Below are 12,777 nucleotides of genomic sequence, written 5' to 3'. Positions count from 1 at the left end.
TGTGGCCAATTATATTTTCACCAGTGTGTAAATAGACACTTTAAAACATCCATCCATCCATTATCTGTAACCACTTATCCTGTACAGGGTCACAGGCAAGCTGGAGCCTATCTATGGGCTATGAGTGAGAGGCAGGATTGACACATAGGTGGTGTTTACATTAGACAGTATCAGTCTCGTTTTCGTCACGGATGCACTGTCCGTTCACATTAAAACGCCAGGAAACGGCTCCACAGGCGGAACAACTTGAATCCGCCAGGGCCCACATATTCAATACATTACGTATCTGATCCGGTGCTGTGTAAACATTGAGGAACGAGGATACGCTGTGCTGAGCTCTAGCTGACGTCGTCATTGGACAACGTCACTGTGACCTCCACCTTCCTGATTCGCTGGCGTTGGTCATGCCACGTTGGTCATGTGACGCGACTGCTGAAAAACGGCACGGACTTTCACTTCCTGCTATTTGTCCCGAATCACTGCTCATGTGCTTCACTCGCGCGCTCTGTGAGCTGCATAGGGCCGGAGTGCGCACCCTCCAGAGGGCACTCGCTGTTCAGGGCGGAGTGATTTGGAGCGCAGGATGCCTGCGGAGCCGAGCGTAACCGTGTATTGGCGTTGCTGTGTGCACGCGAATCGTGTATTGGCGTTGCTGTGTGCACACGAATCGTTTTAAAAACGTTAATCTGATGATCCGCTGATACGGTCTAATGTAAACACCACCATAGAGACAAATAACCATTCACACTCACATTCACACCTATGGTCAATTTAGAGCCACCAATTAACCTAAGGTGGGGTTTACATTAGACCGTATCAGCGGATCATCAGATTAACGTTTTTAAAAATGATTAGCGTGCACACAGCAACGCCAATACACGATTCGCGTGCACACAGCAACGCCAATACACGGATACGCTAATCACATGACTAATTCGGCACGTAAGTTGATAAATGTGTCAGTGCGGCTCATCGCTTCCTCCTCAGCGGCTGCGCTCCAAATCACTCCGCCCTGAACAGCGAGTGCCCTCTGGAGGGTGCGCACTCCGGCCCTGCGCAGCTCACAGAACGCGCGAGTGAAGTGCACGAGCAGTGATTCGGGACTGAGCCGCTGTGCGCAAGTCACTTACCACTTGCAAGTGGAAGGATGGCAAGCCTAAAGACGATCATAACTACACAATGGGCAGTATTTTCATACTTTTATACTCTTTAATGAAAGGTGATACAAGGCGGAAGTCCGCGCCGTTTTTCAGCAGTCGCGTCACATGACCAACGCCAGCGAATCAGGAAGGTGGATGTCACAGTGACGTTGTCCAATGACGACGCCAGCTAGAGCTCAGCACAGCGTATCCGCATATTCTCAATGTTTACACAGCACCGGACCAGACACGATCTAGATTGAATACGTGGACCCTGGCGGATTCCCGTTTCCCGGCGTTTTAATGTAAACGGACAGTGCATCCGCGAAGAAAACGAGACAGATACGGTCTAATGTAAACTTGGCCTAAGTTGCATGTCTTTGGACTGGGGGGGGAAACCCACGCAGACACAGGGAGAACATGCAAACTCCACACAGAAAGGCCCTCATCAGCCGCTGGGCTCAAACCCAGAACCTTCTTGCTGTGAGGCGACAGTGCTAAACACTACACCACCATGCCACCCATCAATTTAACACAGTCTGTTGGAAATAAGTTGTGTGTAAGTGATTTATTTCATAGAAAGGGGAAATATACTAGATCCATATTTTACCAGAATAGCTAAGCTCATCACTTGAATTGGAATCCAGTAATGTTTTATTCACTACTGGCTCATTTCAGCATTTCACATTTGGCTGTCAGATCACACATGCTGCATTCCCCTGCTGAACAATGGAATGTACAACCATTTACTTAATACAATAATATAACCACAAATAATGAACCAGTTTCATTGTAAGTGTCAAATCCCTCTTTGTTACTTCTTATATGTGCAATATTATGCACCAGAGGATTTCGTAATGCCAGCAATTATTTTCATTTTGTTGGGACAAAACATTCTAGAATGCTTATTCATTCCAGCTCTGCACTCACTCCACCTCCTGATTCTACTCACAACATTTTCTTTTTTATTGAGGAGATAAGCTCACTTGTGAAATCAGGCAGTGCTGTGAAGAGTAAATATTTATAGAGGCTCCTGCTGTCAGTGGAGGAACTCCTGCAATTCATGCATTATGCCAGAGTCCTTGTAGTAAGATCTGTCCACTCAGTGGCCATCTTGGCAATGCTCCGAGGCAGTTATTTTCAGTCTCATATCTACTTGAATGGGGATACCCATTGTAGCACTCTCATAGCTCTTGGGAAATGAGGAAATGGGAGACAGGCTTGACAACTGAAAGTGCGTCTTATTTTCAGTTTAAACTTCACTTTTCAGCAACTTTATTTTGGTTTCTGCACTTTAACCACACACATACGCGCACAGACATGTCACTGCATTGCTCAGTGCGCTCTCTCTCTCTCTCTCTCTCACACACACACACACACACACACACACATTACCAGCTTCTCTCTGCAAAAATACAAGAGACACACATACTGTAAATAAATTGCCAGTAAACAAACACAGGTGAAACTCATCACGTGTTACCTATTGGTTCTACCTGCCTTCTGTCCATCCACAGCCACCATTCGATCACACCCCGACATACAACCCCGATTCCAAAAAAGTTGGGACAAAGTACAAATTGTAAATAAAAACAGAATGCAATGATGTGGAAGTTTCAAAATTTCATATTTTATTCAGAATAGAACATAGATGACATATCAAAAGTTTAAACTGAGAAAATGTATCATTTAAAGAGAAAAATTAGGTGATTTTAAATTTCATGACAACAACACATCTCAAAAAAGTTGGGACAAGGCCATGTTTACCACTGTGAGACATCCCCTTTTCTCTTTACAACAGTCTGTAAATGTCTGGGGACTGAGGAGACAAGTTGCTCAAGTTTAGGGATAGGAATGTTAACCCATTCTTGTCTAATGTAGGATTCTAGTTGCTCAACTGTCTTAGGTCTTTTTTGTCGTATCTTCCGTTTTATGATGCGCCAAATGTTTTCTATGGGTGAAAGATCTGGACTGCAGGCTGGCCAGTTCAGTACCTGGACCCTTCTTCTACGCAGCCATGATGCTGTAATTGATGCAGTATGTGGTTTGGCATTGTCATGCTGGAAAATGCAAGGTCTTCCCTGAAAGAGACGTTGTCTGGATGGGAGCATATGTTGCTCTAGAACCTGGATATACCTTTCAGCATTAATGGTGTCTTTCCAGATGTGTAAGCTGCCCATGCCACACGCACTAATGCAACCCCATACCATCAGAGATGCAGGCTTCTGAACTGAGCGCTGATAACAACTTGGGTCGTCCTTCTCCTCTTTAGGCCGAATGACACGGCGTCCATGATTTCCATAAAGGACTTCAAATTTTGATTTGTCTGACCACAGAACAGTTTTCCACTTTGCCACAGTCCATTTTAAATGAGCCTTGGCCCAGAGAAGATGTCTGTGCTTCTGGATCATGTTTAGATATGGCTTCTTCTTTGAACTATAGAGTTTTAGCTGGCAACGGCGGATGGCACGGTGAATTGTGTTCACAGATAATGTTCTCTGGAAATATTCCTGAGCCCATTTTGTGATTTCCAATACAGAAGCATGCCTGTATGTGATGCAGTGCCATCTAAGGGCCAGAAGATCACGGGCACCCAGTATGGTTTTCCGGCCTTGACCCTTACGCACAGAGATTCTTCCAGATTCTCTGAATCTTTTGATGATATTATGCACTGTAGATGATGATATGTTCAAACTCTTTGCAATTTTACACTGTCGAACTCCTTTCTGATATTGCTCCACTATTTGTCGGCGCAGAATTAGGGGGATTGGTGATCCTCTTCCCATCTTTACTTCTGAGAGCCGCTGCCACTCCAAGATGCTCTTTTTATACCCAGTCATGTTAATGACCTATTGCCAATTGACCTAATGAGTTGCAACTTGGTCCTCCAGCTGTTCCTTTTTTGTACCTTTAACTTTTCCAGCCTCTTATTGCCCCTGTCCCAACTTTTTTGAGATGTGTTGCTGTCATGAAATTTCAAATGAGCCAATATTTGGCATGAAATTTCAAAATGTCTCACTTTCGACATTTGATATGTTGTCTATGTTCTATTGTGAATATAATATCAGTTTTTGTGATTTGTAAATTATTGCATTCCGTTTTTATTTACAATTTGTACTTTGTCCCAACTTTTTTGGAATCGGGGTTGTACTAGAAACAGATAACTTGGATTTGAAATGGCCTTTGAAATGTGACAAGAAAATGCATATATAATTGAACAAGTGTGTCACAGTAAGAATCTGAATGTTGCTGATGTCTTTATTCATATACCATCTCTAATTATGATATCTATCTGAAGACAGTGCAGTTTCAGTCATATGTTGTCAAATGCTAGGTCAGTTGCAGAGTATGTGCATGAGAAGGTTGTCTTGGTAAGCTATCACCGAACTGAGTTTACTCCTGTGTGTTGTTGCAGCACCAAACTGGTAGGTGTTAAATGTTATTTCTCCTCCAAATCTATGATTTATTATAGCTGAAGTCAGTATAGCACAACTTAGCAAGCACTGTCTGGTCATCTCTGACAGAATGGGAAAGTAGTCAATTAGTGGTCACATGACTTTGGCATAAGGGAAAGTCTACCTTAATTTGTTTTGCTGTAGAGAAAGATTATTATATTCAACACAAAGGTGGAACTTATTGAAACATACCCATCCACATGGGAGATTCTGTGCAAGTGAGACTACTTTTCCTACAAATTATTGATCTGTTGTTCATTGACTCTGTTCTGGGTATGCTGAATGCTTTCTTGGAAAAAGGTCCCTTGACTGCATCCTGAGCCTGGTGTTCAGAGAGGCATGACAAAGAACCACGGGATAAACAGAGAGCTAACTGAAACAAAGACAAAATATAAATCAGTGACCATGGGTTGTGTTTTCCCCCTTCTTACATTCTTCAAAACAGAAAACGCTATCCTCGCCTTTGGCAATGACACTGACTCCAAATCAGCAGCTAACCAACCAGGAGCAACCAGTCCAAGGACCAACACTCCCAATCAACACCTAGCTCCCAGTTCCATAACCACTACCATGATTTCAATTCATGTGGAGAGCCAGCAGAACATCTTCCATCCTCAAATCCCCACCCAGGTAAACAAATCATCTTTCACCTGGATATTCAGTGCTCCGCATTTTCTATGTATGTATGAGTGTGTGGATGAGGTTTATGTAGGTCAATTCCTGCTGCACAAGTTGCTCTACTGATGCAAGATACGTGACCAGAGGGTAAAACAGTGGGCGTGATGTTAAATGAAAGGAGGTAGACAATGAAACTGAAAAAAAGAAATGAGAGGAGACAAGGCAGACAGAACAGGCAGAATGTCAGTACAAACAAAAATGACATGAGCAGACATGCAAACTCATGCATCATGGAGCTAAATGTTTTTCTCTATCCCTTTTTCTCTCATACAGATGAACGAGAGAGACAGACTGTTGAGTGACTCTACCCTCCCATTACCTGATCCGTACAACAGCAGCCCTGGATGCACTGACCTGGCAATGACATTTTTTTTCCCCCCCATCCTGTTGCTGGCTCTTCATTTCTAGAATCAAATCAGCCAGTCACAGCTCAGCAGCATGGAGTTGAGTTGGGACACTTGTGTGAGGCTTTTCATCAAACTCCTCTGGTGAGATAATAGACGATTGAATATAAGAGCACAAGAGAGAGAACTATCCAAAAAGACTATGACCCAAGTTTCCAGCTCACAATGTGAAGTCGTGATTAATTTTATGAGCACAGTACTATGACTGATACTTGAAACTGAACTGGAGTAAAGAGAGTGTGTGTGTGTGTGTGTGTGTGTGTGTGTGTGTGTGTGTGTGTGTGTGTGTGTGTGTGTGTGTGTGTGTGTGTATAAAACTTACTTTCTATGAACACTCACTTTGAAATGCAAAAAAAAAAAACCTGAAATAAGTTTGTGGCTTATCATATAGTCCCTAATCATTATTATTTCGGTACCTATTTTTTCAAATACAGTGATTTTGGTACATCTGTATTGACTAATCAGGTCAGTTCTGCAGCATGCATAAGGGATAAAGCACAGTGATGAGTGTCTGTTTCGAGAACAATAATCATACACTAGTGTTTGTGATGACTCTTCACAGGAAGACACTTTTTCTGATGGAATCACAGGGATGTTTAAATAATATGATGTATTTTATTTTTGTAATGTGTAGAAAATATTCATTTACCATTCGTGATATCCTCTCTTGTTACAGTCATGATTTTTGTCTTCAGTGATGTCTGAAAATTACATACATTTCCTTTAACCTCAGACTTATAGAACTGCCATATATTTGATCTTTTCTGTGAATTATGAGTGGAAAATCACTTTTCTTTTAAACAAATGCTGTGCAAACTACACACGACACTGAAATTTATGCTGAACTTCATTTTATTTATTTCATATCCCCCTCCCCCAATCTTCATGCAAATGAAACCTTCCAATAAGCTATGTGTCATGTGACTGTGATGTATGGTCCAAATCAATCACATCAGCACCAGTTACTGTTCAGTTATACATTGAGTGGAATCTGCAAAATGTCTGAACAAGATGGTTATCGTGACATGATTGGTGTTGCTAGATGTGACAGAATTGAATGTAGTCTTGGGCTTCTCGTGCACAATTAGTTTATCAAGAATTATGTGAAATGCAAAATAACTACAAGTGATTCATGATCCTGTGGACAAACACATGGTGTAGATCAAAGGAGAATGGTGAGAATTGTACAAGCAAACAGACATGCCACAGCCACAAATCTACACTGGTGTATGATCTCAAAACCCTCCACTTACCAGTTACAACTGTCAAAGACCACCAGCAAAGGATAAGAAGGCACATCTCTGGTCAAAATTGGAATGCTGAGGACTGGAATTTTTTTCTTGTCAAGAAATCCAGGTTCCCTTTTCATCATCATGAGGCACTGATGGAAGATCAGATTGTGAACAACATGATTCGGTGGAGCTTCCTGGGTAGTGTGACTAATACTACAGGCAGGAGATGACAGTGTGATGATGTGGGGAATGTTTCCCTTAATGTAACATTAAAGATGCTAATACATGCTGAATACCATCTGAACAGCACAGCATACCTTAACAATGTTGCTGAGCAACTCCATCCCTTTCACAGTTGGTTACAGTTTATCCATACTCAGATGGATACTTCCAGTAGGATAGTATTTCATATAACACAGTTCATGTTGCTGCTGAATGGCTTCAGGAAAATGAGAGCCAATTTTGTTATTGCTTCAGTGGCCTACACAGTCCCGAAACCTCAATAGCAAGACTGAAGCACTACACGCTACTCGGTAGTTAATAATCTGGCAACACAGTGGCATTGAGAAAGCCTTAGCCAAAAAAAAAAAAAACATGAAAAGATATGCTTGTTTTTAAAGAAGGTCCACAAGAATTAATCAGACAACTAAAATATATTAGATGACTGTCATTTCTCTCAGCTTTTGGATGACATTATCCACTTTCACACAATGGTAAAACACAAGCACTTAAAACATTGACATTGGCTGCATGGACTCCTGGAGCTATGTGGAAATGTAAAGACCAACAGCAGCCAATGGAAAATGAAGCACAGCTCAAAAAATAAACTCTGTGTATTTGATATGAAGGAGCCAAATTTCTTTCTTTTTTTATTTATTTATTTCATGCTTGCTGCAACATCTGTTGACCAGTCAGCTTCTTGGGGCACAAAAAAAAAAAAAAGAACATGGTGTTGTGTTGCTAAGTGGGCAGGGTTTGTTTAATATACTTGTCATTTCTTGTAAAATAAAGCTGCCATATGAAGATGTATGAAGTGCATCAAGAGTGTTTTCAAAATTAGACTTCAGCATAGACTATGAGAATAACAAAACTGAAGAAAAGAGGTAATACTCATTTTGTTGTTGTTGTTGGAGTCTAACCTTTGCATAGCCTCCTGTCTGTAGCTGGGTTGAATGTGTCTCCAGGCTATGGGTCAGCAAACACTGCAGCACTTCAGCTCTGGTCGGCAACAAACAACCAAACACTCATAAAACACATACAGTACACACTACTACACAGCTCTAAAGCCTTTATGACAAATATATCTAATTATCCCCTGAAGCACATGCTTATATTCTGAATTTGTTTAAATGCAGTCCTCCCTGTCCTGTGTGGCCTGGGTGTCTATGTTCTAAACCCTCAGTAAGTGAGTTATGTTTCCTGCCTTGCAGTCAGAAGGCAGCTATCTTTGTAGGAAGCATGATGGAACATCATTCACACTTTAAAAGCTTCCTCGCTTGATTAGCAGGATAAGAATGTTCTTTTGACCAAATTTCAAGACATTAATATTGCACATATCCTTTTGGATGAAGGTGAAGTAGTAACTCCATGTAAATTTGAAAAACATCAGACAGAATAGTCTGAATAGTCTTACTGAAAAAATATAGACCATAGACTGATAGCTTTCTATTTTAACTGATGTAATCTGACATCAAGGGTGAAATTAACACACACACACACACACACACACACATATATATATATATATATATATATATATATATATATATATATAAAAATCTCATTATCTCTAGCCGCTTTATCCTGTTCTACAGGGTCGCAGGCAAGCTGGAGCCTATCCCAGCTGACTACAGGCGAAAGGCGGGGTACACCCTGGACAAGTCGCCAGATCATCACAGGGCTGACACATAGACAACCATTCACACTCACATTCACACCTACGGTCAATTTAGAGTCACCAGTTAACCTAACCTACATGTCTTTGGACTGTGGGGGAAACCGGAGCACCTGGAGGAAACCCACGCGGACACGGGGAGAACATGCAAACTCCGCACAGAAAGGCCCTCGCCGGCTACGGGGCTCGAACCCAGGACCTTCTTGCTGTGAGGCGACAGCGCTAACCACTACACCACCGTGCGCTGCCCCCCCCACACACACACACACACCTCATCTCATTATCTCTAGCCACTTTATCCTGTTCTACAGGGTCGCAGGCAAGCTGGAGCATATATACACTTGTGTTCAAAATAATAGCAGTCCAACACGACTAACCAGATCAATCACTGTTTTTGGTGGAAATTATATTACTACATGGCAAATAATTTACCAGTAGGTGTAGTAGAGTCATAGAAAACCAACAGACCCAACATTCATGATATGCATGCTCCTGAGTCTGTGTAATCGAATAATTAAGTGAAAGGGACGTGTTCAAAATAATAGCAGTGTGGAGTTTAATTAGCAAGATCATTCATTCTGTGAAAAAACAGATGTCAGTCAGGTGGCCCTAATTTAAGGATGAAGCCAGCACATGTTGTACATCCATTTCTCTCTGAAAACATGAGAAACATGGGTCGTTCCAGACATTGTTCAGAAGAACAGCGTGCTTTGATTAAAACGTTGATTGGAGAGGTAAAACGTATACTGTAAAGAAGTGCAGAAAATGATGGGCTGCTCAGCTAAAATGATCCCCAGTGCTTTAAAATGGACAGCAAAGCCAGAGAGACATGGAAGAAAACAGAAGACTACCATTCGAATGGATCGAAGAATAGCCAGAATGGCAAAGACTCAGCCAATGATCAGCTCCAGGGTGATCAAAGACGGTCTGAAGTTACCTGTGAGTACTGTGACAATTAGAAGATGCCTGTGTGAAGCTAATCTATCGGCAAGAAGCTCCCGCAAAGTTCCACTGTTAAAAAAAAAAAGACGTGCTGAAGAGGATACAATGTGCCAAAGAACACACTGACTGGCCTAAAGAGAAATGGAAAAACATTTTGTGGACTGATGAAAGTAAAATTGTTCTTTTTGGGTCCAAGAGCCACAGACAGTTTTTCAGATGACCCCCAAACACTGAATTCAAGCCACAGTACACTCTGAAGACAGTGAAGCATGGTGGTGCAAGCATCATGATATGGGAATGTTTCTCTTACTATGATGTTGGGCCCATTTATCGCATACCAGGGATCATGGATCAGTTTGCATATATCAAAATACTTGATGAGGTCATGTTGCCTTATGCTGAAGAGGAAATGCCCTTGAAATGGGTGTTTCAACAAGACAACGACCCCAAACACACCAGTAAGCGGGAAGCATCAGGGTTCAAGACCAACAAAATGAAAGTTATGGAGTGGCCAGCCCAATCTCCGGACCTTAATCCGATAGAAAACTTGTGGGGTGACATCAAAAATGCTGTTTCTGAGGCAAAACCAAGAAATGCAGAGGAATTGTGGAATGTTGTCAAATCATCCTGGGCTGGAATACCTGTTCACAGGTGCCAGAAGTTCTCAGAAACCGTGGTTATACAACTAAATATTAGTTTACTGATTCACAGGAATACTAAATCCTTAAGATTTTTTCAGTTTATACAGTAAATATTTGGAGTTTGTAATGAAAAATGCAGACACTGCTATTTTTTTGAACAGCCCAATGTTCATTTTTCTTCATTTTCTGTAAAGTAATTAAAATATTGATACATTTTTCTTCATGTTTTGATGTAGAATATAATGTGCATTGTTCCCAATGCATGGAAATAAAAACTATTATAAGGATTTTGAGCTTTACTCACGTTTTTAAACACACTGCTATTATTTTGAACACAACTGTGTGTATATATATATATATATATATATATATATATATATATATATATATATATATATATATGGGCGGCACGGTGGTGTAGTGGTTAGCGCTGTCGCCGCACAGCAAGAAGGTCTGTGTTCGAGCCCCGTGACCGGCGAGGGCCTTTCTGTGCGGAGTTTGCATGTTCTCCCCGTGTCCGCGTGGGTTTCCTCTGGGTGCTCCGGTTTCCCCCACAGTCCAAAGACATGCAGGTTAGGTTAACTGGTGACTCTAAATTGACCGTAGGTGTGAATGTGAGTGTGAATGGTTGTCTTTGTCTATGTGTCAGCCCTGTGATGACCTGGCGACTTGTCCAGGGTGTACCCCGCCTTTCGCCCATAGTCAGCTGGGATAGGCTCCAGCTTGCCTGCGACCCTGTAGAAGGATAAAGCAGCTAGCGATAATGAGATTATATATATATATATATATACACACACACACATACATACACACTATATATATATATATATATATATATATATATATATATATATATATATATATACACACACATACACACATACATACACACACATACACACACACTGTATATATATATATAAAAAAACAAAAGTTCCTAGCAAAAGTTAGTTCTTGAACTAGATAACTATGTTTTTCAAGTCACATTTCTTTACAAGAACTACCCTTAAAAATAGTCAGCACCTGGAAATGAGCTGCTACTAGCCTGGAATTCTTTGTGTTGGCTAGGCTGAGAAGCTAACAAGTGAAGGAAGCAAATGTTCCAAGCACATATAGTTATGAAATATAATGACAGTGAAGTTGGTGCCCAATTTTTTTAATGCTGCCCAATTTGCTGGATGAAGAAAAAGGCAGCTATTTGCAGAATGGAACACTATGTCCCTTTTCCTTCAATCCCAAAATAGTCCCTAAGGGCAATATTTAGAGACTTAAGTTCAGTGAATATTTGAACTGGAAATTCGCAATAGTTGAGTTACTCAGGTGTTGAAGTTGATTTTTCAGGCTCACTGTTCAGATTAATAAAGTTGCCTATGTGTGGTACATGCCTCTAATTTTTATAGTTTTCTAAAGAAGAAGTGTCAAAGACTTTTTTCAGTAATGTCTAGACAAACACGAAACACAATAGAAAATGCTTCTTTCTATTTTCCATTATCAACTGCAATATGATGTACCATGAAAGAAAAGGACAACTGAATAATAAACAAATTAAAGGAAAAAGTAATATGATAATAAAGTATATGAATAAGAAGACAGCAAACATTGAAATAAACATCTAAAAAGAATATAGTATATTGCCAATATTTTGCAACATGAATAGTCTTAGTTGGAATTATAACATCAATCTTCACATTAATTTAACAAAATGGCTTCCACCCTCGTTATTCAACAACAGAATAGCACTTGATCCAGAGCATCCTATTGCTTTGCACAATGAACTGGAAGTACGGCACAAAGTATGACATTTAGTATGGGAGAAAAATGTAGTATCTACCAGTGAGAGTTGCAGCAAGTGACTGGAAAGTGGACAATTGTAGATTATACACTGACAGTTAAATGTGCGCACAAATTAAAATGGCCATGGCATACTAAATCAGGGTCATGAAATGGAATTGTTTGTGTGAAATAACTGAGATGTACATTATTGTATCATGTTTTTAATTTGCTGTAATTATTTGTTGAAGTAATTTTTTTAAAATGCTGGAAATGGTATTTGCTGATGCAATTTGCATAACGCATAAGCTGAACAAGCACTCGTCTGCTATGGTTACAATTTATGTATTCAATTTAATGAATTGTACTTCATAATGTTAATTTATATGTAATGATCAAGATAAGCAATGTATCTGATTAAGGAGCCATCTCCACCAATCGTCTCTGTGCAAAAGGGGGAAAAAAGCTTTCAATGGACTACAGAGGGACAATACTTTTAATTAATAGTATTATATGAAATTTGGGGAATCTATGGCCTTATAGTCAGAGAGGCAGCTTTGGGACCAAAAGGTCACTGGTTTGATTCCCTGGATCAGCAGGACTGGCTCAAGTGCCCTTGAGC

At 40.6% G+C, this 12,777-nt stretch overlaps 1 protein-coding gene across 2 annotated transcripts in view; it reads left to right on the top strand.

Annotated features, from left to right (window-relative positions):
• gfra4a (GDNF family receptor alpha 4a) overlaps positions 1–6,556 on the top strand; it is a 273,181-nt gene extending 266,625 nt beyond the window's left edge. For both annotated transcript variants that reach the window (XM_060924683.1, XM_060924684.1), the window contains exons 7-8: positions 5,040–5,224; positions 5,546–6,556. In XM_060924683.1, coding sequence (XP_060780666.1) covers positions 5,040–5,224; positions 5,546–5,680 — 320 coding nt within the window. In that variant the 3' untranslated portion in view covers positions 5,681–6,556. The remainder of the gene's footprint in view (positions 1–5,039; positions 5,225–5,545) is intronic.
• The last annotated feature ends 6,221 nt before the right edge of the window (positions 6,557–12,777 follow it).

This window comes from Neoarius graeffei, chromosome 7 (genome assembly GCF_027579695.1).
Source record: "Neoarius graeffei isolate fNeoGra1 chromosome 7, fNeoGra1.pri, whole genome shotgun sequence".
NCBI lineage: Eukaryota > Metazoa > Chordata > Actinopteri > Siluriformes > Ariidae > Neoarius > Neoarius graeffei.
Note: the sequence above shows the minus strand (reverse complement) of the source record. Positions and strands in the feature narration are given on the sequence as shown.